The sequence below is a fragment of the Cetorhinus maximus genome, chromosome 15, assembly GCF_964194155.1.
Source record: "Cetorhinus maximus chromosome 15, sCetMax3.hap1.1, whole genome shotgun sequence".
Classification (NCBI taxonomy): Eukaryota; Metazoa; Chordata; class Chondrichthyes; order Lamniformes; family Cetorhinidae; genus Cetorhinus; species Cetorhinus maximus.
Genome location: NC_135893.1, coordinates 83,412,877 through 83,426,399, shown reverse-complemented (window position 1 = coordinate 83,426,399; position 13,523 = coordinate 83,412,877). Strand labels below are relative to the sequence as shown.

Sequence of the window (13,523 nt, the reverse complement as noted above, 5' to 3'; positions counted from 1 at the left end):
CTCGATGGGCCGAAGGGCCTCTTCTGCACTGTGAGATTCTGTGAATTGATATGATATTCCATGAAACAGAAGCTCACGCAGGAACAGGCAGCAGCTATTCAGACCCTAGCTATTCAGTCCCTCGAGGCCTGTTCCACCATGCAGTTAGACCAAGGTTGGTCTGTACCTCAACTTCAATTACCCACCTTTGCTCCATTCTCAATACCCTCAACAATGAAAATCTATCAATGTCTTTGCTAAATTTCGATTATCCCCGGCAACCAGTCTTTGTGAGAGCAAGTTCCAGATTTCCACTCTGAAAAAGAACTTCCTGATTTCATAGCCTGGCTCTAACTTTAAGGCCGCAGATTATGAGCAGGAAGTGCGAGATAGCGCAGTGCAGCCAATTTCAGCCCCAGCTGAGACAAGCTAACTCAGTCCAGGCTGAGAATCCACCCTGGGGCCTCCTGCTGCGAGTGGCTGAATGTATCGGCAGATAATGCCTTTTCCCCATGGGCCATTGGGACAGTTTCACGCACAAGCCACTGAAGCCCATTTGTTGCTCTTACCCGGGCTGTTTGCATTGAAGGCGATGAAGGTACAGCTTGATTTTATATGATTCCCATAGGAGACAGCAGAGCCTGCTCTAATGTCACTGATCCATTCCTGTGGAGGCAGAAAGAAAGATTTACATGGTTGTGCCTGAAATCTAACTGTTCCTAATTATTCTTCTCAAAAACAGCAATGTTTCCCAACCTGACCTTGTGACCAGGACACTATGCACCTAGTTTTACAAATCCTCTCTCTTGCCGTGTCACCTCTCCCATCTCAGTCTCTCTCTCTGTCCCCATATCACCCAAGCATCAGTCTATCTCCGCTCAGCTTTTTATTTGCTTGTTTGTTCCCCTGAACAAGATAGCTTGGAAATCAAGGAACAGGAAACACCACTTGCCTTAGCAGCCCAAACATCTCCACAGACCCTGCACTTACACTCCCAAACTCCAGTTGACACATTAGCTCCAGAAGAAAACTGCTACAAGGGTTTTTCCTATTACACAGAAGCCTCAGCCAAATTCAGGAAATATAAATCTTATAATCAACAACATCCCTTTCAACTGTCCTAATTTAACGCATGCAATCTGATCTGTCGCACTTCAAAAAAAGGCCGAGATGTATTGTAAAAGGTGCAGATATGGAAAGAAAGACTTGCATTTGCACAGTGTCTTTCAAGGCTAAAGCCCCTTACTGCCAATGAAACATTGTTATGACCAGGATGGGAGGAACGTGCAATTTGGCTAGCCCCACTATTCCACAGGTTGCACCATTAGTTTAAGAGTTTGATTCACTCACCGAAATGGCCAATTGTTTACCTTCGCTACCGTTACCCAAAATAAAACACTTTTAATAAGTTTTCAATAAACAACAAAATTAGATTATAAAACCAGTCTTTTCAAATAAAAAGGCAAAGTTTATTTCCATTCAGTATGGAATATGAAAGTATACTAATTACTCTTTTGAGATACCCTAACACATGCATACACGCACCAAAAAAAAAACAAAATAAAAAGACAATGGTTCAGAAAGAACAAGGATAGATGGTGGAGTCCTTGAAATGGCATCCGGGTTATATGTTTGGACTCTCAGCACTGATCCGTGAAACAATGACTGCTTTTAAAGCGGATTAGAGGAATACTCACAGGTCCTCAATCTCAGCACATAGAGCATTTTAGGAGCAGCTTATATTCACTTCCAGCCATGGACTGGCTCTGGACAGCAAAAAGGCTGCTGCCTTCTTCTAGGGTGAATCTTCTAGTGTCCTTTTAAACAAGGTCCCTTCTCTCAATTTTCCAAGAATAAATCGAATGGACTTGAAAATATATTTATTCTTTCACAGGATATGGGTGTCACTAGCTAGGACAGCATTTGTTGCCCATCCCTAATTGCCCTTGATAAGCTGGTAGTGAACTGATTTCTTGAACCACTACAGTCCATGTGGTGTGGGTACACCCACAGTGCTGTTAGGAAGGAAGTTCTAGGATTTTAACCCAGTGACTGAAGGAACGATGATAGTTCCAAGTCAGGATGGTGTGTGGCTTCAATGGGAAATTGCAGGTGGTGGTGTCCCATGCATCTGCTGTCCTTATCCTTCTTCGTGGTAGAAGTCATGGGTTTGGAAGGAGCCAAAGGAGCCTTGGTGAGTTTCTGTGGTGCATCTTGTAGACTGTACACACTGCTGCCACTGTGCATCAGTGGTGAAGGGAGTGAATGTTAAAGGTGGTGGATGGGATGCCAATCAAGCAGGCTGCTTTGTCATGGATGGTGTCCAGCTTCTTGAGTGTTGTTTGAGCTGCACTCATCCAGGCAAGTGGAAAGTATTCCATCACATTCCTGCCTTGTGCCTTGTAGCTGGCAGACAGGCTTTGGGGAGTCAGGAGGCGAGTTGGTCCCACAAAATCCCCAGCCTTTGACCTGATCTTGTAGCCACGGTATTTATGTGGTCCACTTCAGTTTCTGGTCAATGGTAACCCCCCAGGATGTTGATAGTGGGGGATTCAGCGTTGGCAATGCCATTGAATGTCATGGGGAGATGGTCATCAACTGGCACTTGTGTGGTGGGAATGTAATTTGCCACTTATCAACCTAAGCCCGAATGTCATCCAGGTCTTGCTGCACATGGACTCTGACTGCTTCAGTACCTGAGGCATGTGAATGGTACAGAACACTGTGCAATTATCAGCAGACATCCCCATTTCTGACCTTATGACAGAGGGGAGGTCATTGATGATGCAGCTGAAGATGGTTAGCCTACGACACCATGCGGAGGAACTCCCGCAGTAATGTCCTGAGACGATTGACCTGCAACAACCGCGGCCACCTTTTGTACCAGGTGTGACTAACCAGGAGAATCCCCCCCCCCGATTCCCATTGAATCCAGTATTGCTAGGGTTCCTTGATGCAAATACTCAGCCTTGTCTTTTGCACCGATGCGCTGGGCTCTCCATCATTGAGGATGGGGATATTTGTGGAACCTTCTTCTTCAGGTAGTTGTTTAATAGTCGACCACCATTCATGAATAGATGTAGCAGGACTTCAGAGCTTTGAAATGATCTGTTGGTTGTGGGATTGCTTAGCTCTGTATCACTTGCTGCTTCCGCTGTTTGGCATGCAAGTAGTTCTGCGTTGCAGCTTTACCAGGTTCGCACCTCATTTTTTTAGGTATGTATGGTACTGCTCCTGGCATACTCTCCTGCACTCTTCATTGAACCAGGGTTGATCCCTCAGCTTGATGGTAATGGTAGAGTGTGGGGTATGAGGTTACAGATCGTGATCGAATACAATTCTGCTGCTGCTGAGGACCCACAACACCACACGGATGCCCAGTGCTGAAGTTTGAAACATACACCATTTAGCACAGTGGTGTTGCAACACAACATGATGGAGGGTATTTTCAAATGTGCAGACAGGACTTCGTCTCCACATGGACTGTGTGGTGGTCATGCCTATCAATGCTGTCATGGACAGATGCATCTGCAGTAGGTAGATTGGTGCGGTCGCGTTCAAGTAGGTTTTTCCCTCTTGTTGGTAGGTGGTAATCAACAGGATTCCTTGCCCATGTTTGATTTGATGCCATGAGACTTCATGGGGTCCGGAGTCAATAGAGGACTCCAAGGGCAACTCCCTCCCTACTGTGTATCAACTTTCTTTTCAGGGAACACAGTTTAAGAATAAGAGGACTCCTGTTTAACATGGAGATGAGGGGAATTTTTTTCTGAGGGTCGTTGGTACGTGGAATTCTCTTCCCCAGAAGGCAGTGCAGGCTGGGTCATTGAATTTATTCAAGGCAGAAGTACACAGATTTTTGATAGACAAGGTAGTCATGGGTCATGAGTGAGGGGTGGGGAGGGGGAAATGGAAAAGTGGAGTTGAGACCATAACCAGATCAGCCATGATCTTATTTGAAAGGCGGAGGAGCAGGTAGGAAGGGATGAATAGCCTACTCCTGCTCCCAAGTACTATGTTCCTATGTGCTAATGGAACAGGACAGGACAGTGATGGTGGTAATGGTGTCTGGGAGCATAATTATATCAGGCTGTTGCTTGACGAGTCTGTGGAGCAGCTCTTCCAATTTTGGCACAAACCCCCAGATGTTAGACGGAGGGTTTTGCAGGGTCAACAGGGCTGGGTGTGCCGTTTTCTGGTCCCTAGGTTGATGCCAGGTGGTCAAGCCAATATGATTCCTTTTTGACTTTTCTGTGGTAGTTTGGTACAACTGAGTGGCATGCTAGGCTATTTCAGAGGGCATTTAACAGTCAATGAGATTGCAAGTAGCAAGGTCCCCTCTAGCGATTCCTTGGTCTTTAACTCCCCATACATCTTATTTCTTCAAACCAGGAATCCGACCTCACCAGCATCCTGTTTGTCAATGAACCCAAGTCCTTTTCTTCTGCCTGGCATAGCAGCACCTGATGTGGGTCTTCTTCCCCAAATCTCACTGTCTGACTGACTCAGTCTGAGAATCTTTACACAGCAAAGCCAGCTGCCTCCTCCTGTGTCAAGGTGTTTAAAACTTGTACCTTACTTTCAGTAAGTCTTGACCTGGGCCCCTGTTACCAAGGTAAACAGGTCACATGGGCTTGTCTCCATGCAGATTTAGTGTGAGGTCAGATGCCTCTCTACAAACTACTCCATTTTACCTCGAATTATAGGAGATAACGATCTTATAAAATCCAGAGTTTGTAACAGTTAATTAATACTTAGAACAATTAGATTCAAAGATTGCCTGCTTGTTAAGCAATCCAACTTGTAAGAAAGAAAAAGATGTTTACTTACAGCTACCTATCATTCTTTTTCCCCCACAGTCTCAATATGAATAAAGAATTTCTCATGCCTAGAGCTACTGCAAGATTTGAACGCACCCTACGAATGCAGCAGATCCCTTGAGCTTGTGCCTGGAAGGATTAAAGGATAAAGCCCTCCTGCTACATCTGTGCAAAATAGCAAGACACCCACATATATAAAACAACTCTGATGTATTTTATCAACAAGTCACACAATTAATGCAAAAGAACTGAATCAAAAACCAATATATTCTCTGCATAAATAGTGACAGCTAAAGAGGTAACTACTAATGTTAATGAAAAGTCCTAATAGGAAGGTCATAAAGAGAGAGGTCGACCTTTATATTTCTAAACATGTTATTCAACCAGTTCTAATACAATGTCGAAATCTATGTTGAGTCACCAGTTAACAGATCACATCACAAAAGCTGTTTTCTGCACTCAGTACGAGCTCTTCTCTTCAGAGGCTTTGCCCTTCAATTTGCTCTCCACATTTAATTTATAATGTCACCATCTCATGTCTCAAAGCACTCACACCAACAAATTACGGTGTTGTGCCACAACTTTTAAGTGAACAATAATACTTGGTTTATTTCTCCCAGGCCCACTTTCTGACTCCTTGAATGTTACGATGGGGGGAGTTGAAAAGGTAGAGTTTATTTAGCCTCTGATCCTGTAGCCTACAGAACTTTATCTCCTTGGACAGCAACACCCCTTCTGCCTCCTCCAGGGCAGTGCTGAGCTTGCAGGATTGTTACATCTATAGTCCCCCAGTATTGCCGTGAGAGATGGTGAGATTATACACATTGAAGCCCCATTAGTAACCATTTATAGCACCAACCATTTGGGAATTTTAACAAATAGACCAAAGATTACTCAGCATTCCAACATTATACCCTCAACCACCACTTCAGAGCACAGAATGACTGCTCTATTTGCCTACATGACAGTCATCACTGCATTTCAACCAGTGAGCAAAGTACTGTGTGAAGCCTTGAGTTACACAGGGTGCCTACTACTGCAATCCAAAATTAATCCCACATGCCAGAGGGGCAGCACTGATGGACTGCTCCACTGTCCGAGATGCAGTCTTTTGGCTGAGACATTAAACCTGGAGCCCTGTCTGACCTCTCAGATGGACGTCAAAAGATCCTACAACACATTTTCACAAGCAACCAGAGGTGTTCTCCCTGGTGTCCCAGCCAATATTTATTCCTTAATTAAAATCATAGAAACAGATGATCTGGCCATTATCACATTGCTGTTTGATCTTGCCCTGCACGAATTGGCTGGCTCGCTTCTTATATAATAATGACTACATTTCAAAAGTGCATTGGCTTTTAAGCGCTTTGGGACGTTCTGAGGATGAAAAAGGCGCTATAGATACGCAAGTGTGAGGAGACTAGAGTTCTCTCTACTGAAGCTTCGGTGACAACCCAGAACAGGATTTATATTAAGGCATTCGAGCCGAAGCCCCGGGAGGAAGGGGTAAATCTAGACCCACCTCCCTCCCTCCCTCCTTCACTCACTCCCTCCCCACACTCGGACCCCGCTCACTGCAACTTCCTTATAGGAAGCGATGGCTTCCGCAGCAACTGGGCCTCAGGGGGGAACAAGGCCTGGCCCCAGGGAGAGTGTCCCGGGAGGGGTCCTGTACCCTTAAGGGTACAAATCCCGGGGAAGGGGGTTAACGGCGGAGCCCGAACCCGGGATTTAAGGGCGAGTTCCGGACTCTACTCTGGTGCCGGACCAGCCCCCGGTCCCCTCCCTCTTTCCCGCTGTTCCCCCGAAAGGTATTACTACCCTTTCCCCCGGTACTCACCGCCCGAGCCGGGAGCCGCGGTGCCGTATTCCTATATTTCGAGGCTCGGAAGCGGTTCATTGCTCCCGCTCTAAAAACCACTCGACCAGCGATTGCTCCACCTGCCGAGAGGACCAGGAGCGACAGGAACAGCCTACGGCCCGCACCATTAGCGCGGACTCAAGAGGGGGGGAATCCGGGCAACGCCTTACACCCCCCCCCACCCCCGGACCGAGTGCACCCGTCCGCCCATCAATCTGAAGCCCCGCCCACTGCTGCAATGTCAGAAAGAAAGATAGATGTAGGAGCAGGAGTGAGGCTTTCGGCCCTTCGAGCCTGCTCTACTGTTCAGTAAGATCATGGCCGATCTGGTTGTAGTCTCAACTCCATTTTCATGTCTGTCCCCCCATAACCCTTGTGGAGAGGAATACAGTTAACATTTCGAGTCCATATGACTCTTCAACAGAACTAAGGAAAAGTAGAAAAGGGGTGAAATATAAGCTGGTTTAAGGGGGAGTGGGACAAGTAGAGCTGGATAGAGGGCCAGTGATAGGTGGAGATAACCAAAAGCTGTCACAGACGAAAGGACAAAGAGGTGTTGAAGGTGGTGATATTATCTAAGGAATGTGCTAATTAAGGGTAGAAAGCAGGACAAGCAAGGCACAGATAGCCCTAGTGGGGGTGGGGTGGGGTGGGGTGAAGGGATCGAAATAGGCTAAAAGGTAGAGATAAAACAATGGATGGAAATGCATTTAAAAATAATGGAAATAGGTGGGAAAAGAAAAACATACATAAATTCTTGGGGGAAAAAAAGGGGGGTTCGGAAAGGGGGTGGGGATGGAGGAGAGAGTTCATTATCTAAAATTGTTGGACTCAATATTCAGTCTGGAAGGCTGTAAAGTGCAGCCTATAAAGGGAAGATGAGGTGCTGTTCCTCCAGTTTGCGTTGAGCTTCACTGGAACAATGCAGCAGGCCAAGGACGGACATGTGGGCATGAGAGCAGGGTGGAGTGTTGAAATGGCAAGCGACAGGGAGGTCTGGGTCATGCTTGCGGACAGACCGAAGGTGTTCCGCAAAGCAGTCACCCAGTCTGCGTTTGGTCTCTCCAATGTAGAGGAAACCGCATTGGGAGCAGCAAATGCAGTAGACTAAATCGAGGGAAGTGCAAGTGAAATGCTGCTTCACTTGAAAGGAATGTTTGGCCCTTGGATGGTGAGAAGAGGGGAAGTAAAGGGGCAGGTGTTGCTCTCTCCTCTGTGGAACTCTCCTCCATCCCCACCCCTTTTCTGATCCCCCCTTTTTTTCCCCCAATAATTTATATAGATTTTTCTTTTCCCACCTATTTCCATTATTTTAAAATGTATTTTACCTTTTAGCCTATTTCGATCCCTTCCCCCCCACCCTACCCCCACTAGGGCTATCTGTAACTCTTGTGGAGTTAAAACAATTAACTAAATTAACAATAACAAGGGAGAAATCAAGCACAGCCCCTAAGTCAGGTCAGCTGTAAAATCAAGGGAAAACTTTAAAGGAACCTTACAAACATCAAACCAAAATGTAATTAAAGGGGTCAACAAAACACCCCAGTCCCCGCGGTGCCCACCGGGCACGGAAAACCTCGATGGTGCCGGCAGACACCGCGTGCTCCCTTTCCAGGGACACCCGGCCGCGAACGTAGCCGCGGAAGAGGGACAAACAATCGGGCGGGACTCCCCCGTCGATCGCCCGCTGCCTGGACCTGTTGATGGCCAACTTGGCCAGGCCCAGGAGCAGGTTCACGAGGAGGTCCTCCTCCTTCCCGACCCCCTTCCGCACCGGGTGTCCGTAGATAGGGCTATCTGTACCTTGCTTGTCCTGCTTTCTATCCTTAATTTCACTTATTAGCACATTCCTTAGATAATATCACCAGCTTCAACACCTCTTTGTCCTTTTGTCTATGACATCTTTTGGCAATCTCCACCTATCACTTGCCCTCTATCCAACTGTACCTGTCCCCCCCTCCCCCCCCTTGAACCAGCTTATATTTCACCTCTTTTCCATTTTTCCTTAGTTCTGTTGAAGAGTCATATGGACTCGAAACATTAACTGTGTTCCTCTCCACAGATGCTGCCAGACCTGCTGAGTTTTTCCAGGTATTTTTGTTTTGGATTTCCAGCATCCGCAGTTTTTTGCTTTTACTCCCAGAACCCTTGATTCCTTGGTCTGTCAAAAATTTAACTAACTCAGCCTTGAATAAATTCAATGACCCAGTTTCCACAGTTTTATGGGGAAGAGAATTCAACAGATTAACAATTCTGTCTTATCCTTAAACTGTGTCCCTTAGTTCTAGACTCCACCACAAGAGGAAACATCCTCCCAGTATCTATCCCATCAATTCCCCTCAGGATCTTGTATGTTTCAATTAGACCACCTCTCATTCTCTAAACTCCAATAGGCATAGGCCCAGCTGGGGAGGCAGGTACCGCGTAGCTCAACCTACCACAGGCAATGAAGCCAAAAGGAGCAGTTACTTTGAAGCCCCTAGGAAAATTGTTGGGGGCTGGGGGTAAATGGGAGGAGCATGAGGGTGAATAAGAGGGGACTAGGAATGGGAGAATGTAAGATTGGGCAGGACCTGAGAATGACAGTTAGTAAGGGGTGCGCGAGCAGCCAGGCGACTATACCAGAGTGAGACAGAGACCGAGTGAGTAGTGAGTTAGGCTCACTTGGTAAATTCAGATAAGCCCTTTTCAGGTTTAATTATAGATTAAGAATCAAGATCTGACATAAGTAAATTAGGCTAGCTTGTTAAGTAGAGAATTGCCTGGAGTGGCAGTTATCTGTCAATCATCTGAAAGCAATTGGTTCAAGTGGTGTTAATTACTGTAGCATGATGCTAAACTAGCTTGTGACTCATCAGAGGGTCTATAAAAGAGACAGGCTTTTCAAACTGCATAGTCAGTAAGGGGTGTGTGAGGAGACTAAGTGAATAAGGCTCACATGGGAGTGCTGGGGAAATAGGTGTGTTATGCAACTGAACTGTTCTAAGTCAGGAGCAGCTGAGCAGAAACAGACCTGGGTGTAAACTTCACCTTTGGAGTTGAGTTTGAAAAAAAAAAATGAACAGTGACATCATGGGAAAACCATAAGTTCATTGGATGGTAAGAAACTGCTGTTAGGGAGTGTCTTTAACTAGCTGTAAATTAGAAAAGCATATTATTTTTAAAGAAGTAGCTACTTGGGTTTGAGTATGAAACACTAGGAACAAGGGGAAGTCAGGGCCAGTAGCATAATGTAAGTAAACCAAAGTAAAATAAAGTTAAAGTAAGGCAAGTAAAGTTAAGATATGGCAGGACATCTCGGTCATGTGGAATGTGTGCCCTGTAATATGTGGGAAGTTGTGGACACTACTGGTGACCCAGATGACTGCATATGCAGGAAGTGCTGCCAGTTGCAGAAACTTGAGCTCTGGGTTTCAGAGCTCGAGTGGTGGCTGGAATCACTGACACATCTGGGAGGCTGAGAGCTATGTGAATAGCATGTTCAGAAGGGCAGTCACACTGCAAGGTAGGAGCATGGAGGCAGAAAAGGAATGGGTTACTGCCATGTAATCCAAGAGAACAGGTAAGTAGTGCAAGAGTCCCCTGGAGTCCTGCTTACTAATTGGTTTCCTGTTTTGCACACTAGCGAGGAGCGTTGGTTCCTCAAGGAAGTGCAGTCAGAGCCAAGTTTGTGGCACCATGAGTGGCTCAGCTGTACAGGTGGGGAGGAAGAAGAAAGGAAGAACAACAGTGATAGGGGATTCGTTAGGGGAATAGACAGGTGTTTCTGAGGCCGTAGGCATGACTCCAGAATGGTATGTTGCCTCCCTGGCGCTAGGGTTAAGGATGTCACTGAGCGGCTGCAGGACATTCTTCTGGGGAGGGTGAACAGCCAAATGTCGTGGTCCATGTTGGTACCAATGACTTGGGGATGTGGTTCTACATACAGAATTTAGAGAGCTAGGTAGAAAATTAGCAAGCAGGACCCCAAAAGTAGTTAGTAATCTCTGGATTACTCCCAATGAGTACAGAAATAGGAGGTTAAGGCAGATGAAAGCGTGGCTGAAAAGATGGTGCAGGAGGGAGGGCTTTAGATTCCTGGGACACTGGGATAGGCTCTGGGGGAGATGACACCTGTATAAGCTGGGTGGGTTGCACCTGAACAGAGCTGAGATTGAGTTCCTTGTGGGGCGTTTTGCTAGTGCTGTTGGGAGGGGCTTTAAACTAATTCGGCAGGGGTGTGGGAACCAGGAGAGAATATTAGAGTAATACCAAGGTGCACAAAATACCAGAAGAGACAGATAGCACTAACATAGAATAGTAAGTTAATAGGAGTAAGGGAGAATACTGCATGTTATACTGCATGTATGAATGCACGAAATATAGTAAATAAGATTGGGGAGTTATAGATGCAGATTGCCATGTGGAATTTGATTTTGTGGCAATAACAGAGACCTGGCTGAAGGAAGGGCAGGAGTGGGTGTTAAATATTCCTGAGTACAAGGTTTCCAGGAAAAATAGGGAAGGAAGAAAAGAAGGAGAGGTGGCGGTATTGGTTAAGGAGAGCATTGCAGTGCAGGAGAAAGAGGATGCCTCTGAGGGTTCAAGGACAGAATCAATTTGGCTAGAGTTAAGAAACAAAAAGGGTGTGACTACGTTGCTCGGTGTATTCTATAGGCCACCAACTAGAGGGAAGGATGTAGAGGAACAAATCTGCAGGGAAATTAGACAGGTGCAAACATTATAGAGTAGTCATAACTTTAATTACCTGAATACAGACTGGGATAGTGGTAGTGTAAAGAGCAGAGAGGGACAAGAGTTCCTAGAGTGTTCAGGAGAATTTTCTACAGCAGCATGTGTCCAGTCCAACAAGAAAGAAGATACTGCTAGACTTGGTTCTTGGAAATGAAGTGGGCCAAATAAATAGTGTCAGTGGGGGAACATTTAGGAGACAGTGATCATTGTATCATAAGGTTTAGGGTGCTGTAGAAAAGGACAATAGGCAATCCAGAGTAAGAATAATTAACTGGGGGAGAGCAGACTTCAATGGGGCAAGAACAGAGCTGTGCTGGATAGACTGGAACCAAAGGCTGGTGGTAAAAAAAGTGTGGCTGAACAATGGGCTACCTTTCAAGAAGAAATGGTTTGGGCACAGTCAAGGTATATTCCCTCAAAAGGGAAAGGTAGGACAAACAAATCCAGAACTCACTGGATGAAAAAAGGAGATAGAAATTATGAAAAAGAAAAAGTGTGCTTATGACAGGTCAGGTAGAAAATACAATTGAGAACCAAGCTGAATACAGAAGGTTCAGAGGAGAGGCAAAGCAATAAATAAGAGAAGCGGCGAGGGATTGAGAAAAGACTGGCAGTCAATATAAGGGGGAATCCCAAAGTCTTCTATAGGCACATAAATAGTAAGAGTGGTAAAAGGAGGAGTAGGGTGGATTAGGGACCAAAAAGGGGATTTAAACATGGAGGTAGGGGGCATGACTGAGGTGTTAAATGAATACTTTTCATCTGTCTTTGCCAAGCAGATGCTACCTAGGCCGTGGTGACAGAGGAGGAAACTCTGTCACTAGAAGGGTTCAAAATTGATAAGGGGGAGGTATTGGATGAACTGTTGGTAATTAATGTTGACAAGGCACCGAAACTGGATGAGATGTATCCAAGAATATTGAAGGAAGTGAGTGGGAACTCACAGGGGCACTGGGGGTCATAATCTTTTACTCCTCCCTAGATTCAAGGGAGGCGCTAGAGGACTGGAGAATTGCAAACATGTTCAAAAAAGATTGTAAGGATAATCCCAGCAATTTTTTTTTTATTCATTCATGGGATGTGGGCTTTGCTGGCTGGGCCAGCATTTATTGCCCATCCCTAGTTGCCCTTGTTCAGGGGCATTTAACAGTCACCCACATTTTTGTTGTGGGTCTGGAGTCACATGTAGGCCATACCAGGTCAGGATGGCAGATTTCCTTCCCTAAAGGACATTAGTGAACCTAATGGGCTTTTACATCAATCAATTACGGTTTCATGGTCACATTAGACTTTTAATTCCAGATTTGTATTGAATTCAAATTCCAACATCTGCCGTAGTGGGATTCAAACTACGGTCCCCCAGAGCATTACCCTGGATCACTAGTCCAGTGACAATACCACTACGTCATCACCTCCAGACCAGTCAGTTTACCTTCAGTGGTGGGGAAGCTTCTAGAAACAATTATTCGGGATATGTGCATAAATCATTAAAGGTGGCAGGACAGGTGGAGAGAACAGTTAATAAAGCATACAATATCCTAGGCTTTATTAACAGGGGAACATGAGTACAAGAGCAAAGAGATTATGCTGAACTTGTATCAGAAACATTTTAGACCTTAGCTGGAGTATTGTGTACAGTTCTGGGAGCCATACTTTAGGAAGGATGTGAATTCATTGAAGAGAGTGCAGAAGAGGTTTACAAATATGGTCCCAGGGATGAGAAACTTGTTATGAAGTTAGATTGGAGAAATGCTCATTTGGAGAATTTGCAGACACGATGGGCTGAATGGCCTCCTCCTGCACTGCAGCAATTCTGTGACTAGGAGGAACCTATAAATGGGTGGAGCCTGTGAATGGATGAATGGAGTCTGGGAGTGAATTAGTGGGGCCTGGGAGCACAGACACCACATAACACCATATTCACATTGCAGTTTTTAGTCTTGCCTGTGAAGGTCTGTTCAGGCTGTGTTAATGATTATTTGCATTTATATATCACTGTTAACATAGTAAAATGTGTAGTCAGGCAGAATTCAACTCCCAGCATTCTGGAAGGTACCTCTGATTGTATAACACTCACTCAGTGCCAGGCTGGATTGAGCTCAGGTTTCTGGAGTGGGATTTGAATCTTT

General features: G+C 45.6%; 1 protein-coding gene across 1 annotated transcript in view; it reads right to left on the bottom strand.

The window, feature by feature from the left end:
* The window catches only part of coro7 (coronin 7), a 101,032-nt gene extending 94,246 nt beyond the window's left edge, over window positions 1–6,786 (bottom strand). Inside the window, exons 1-2 of the mRNA XM_078558765.1 lie at window positions 6,640–6,786; window positions 549–645 (exon numbers count right to left, since the gene is read on the bottom strand). Coding sequence (XP_078414891.1) covers window positions 549–645; window positions 6,640–6,699 — 157 coding nt within the window. The 5' untranslated portion in view covers window positions 6,700–6,786. The remainder of the gene's footprint in view (window positions 1–548; window positions 646–6,639) is intronic.
* Window positions 6,787–13,523: the final 6,737 nt, after the last annotated feature.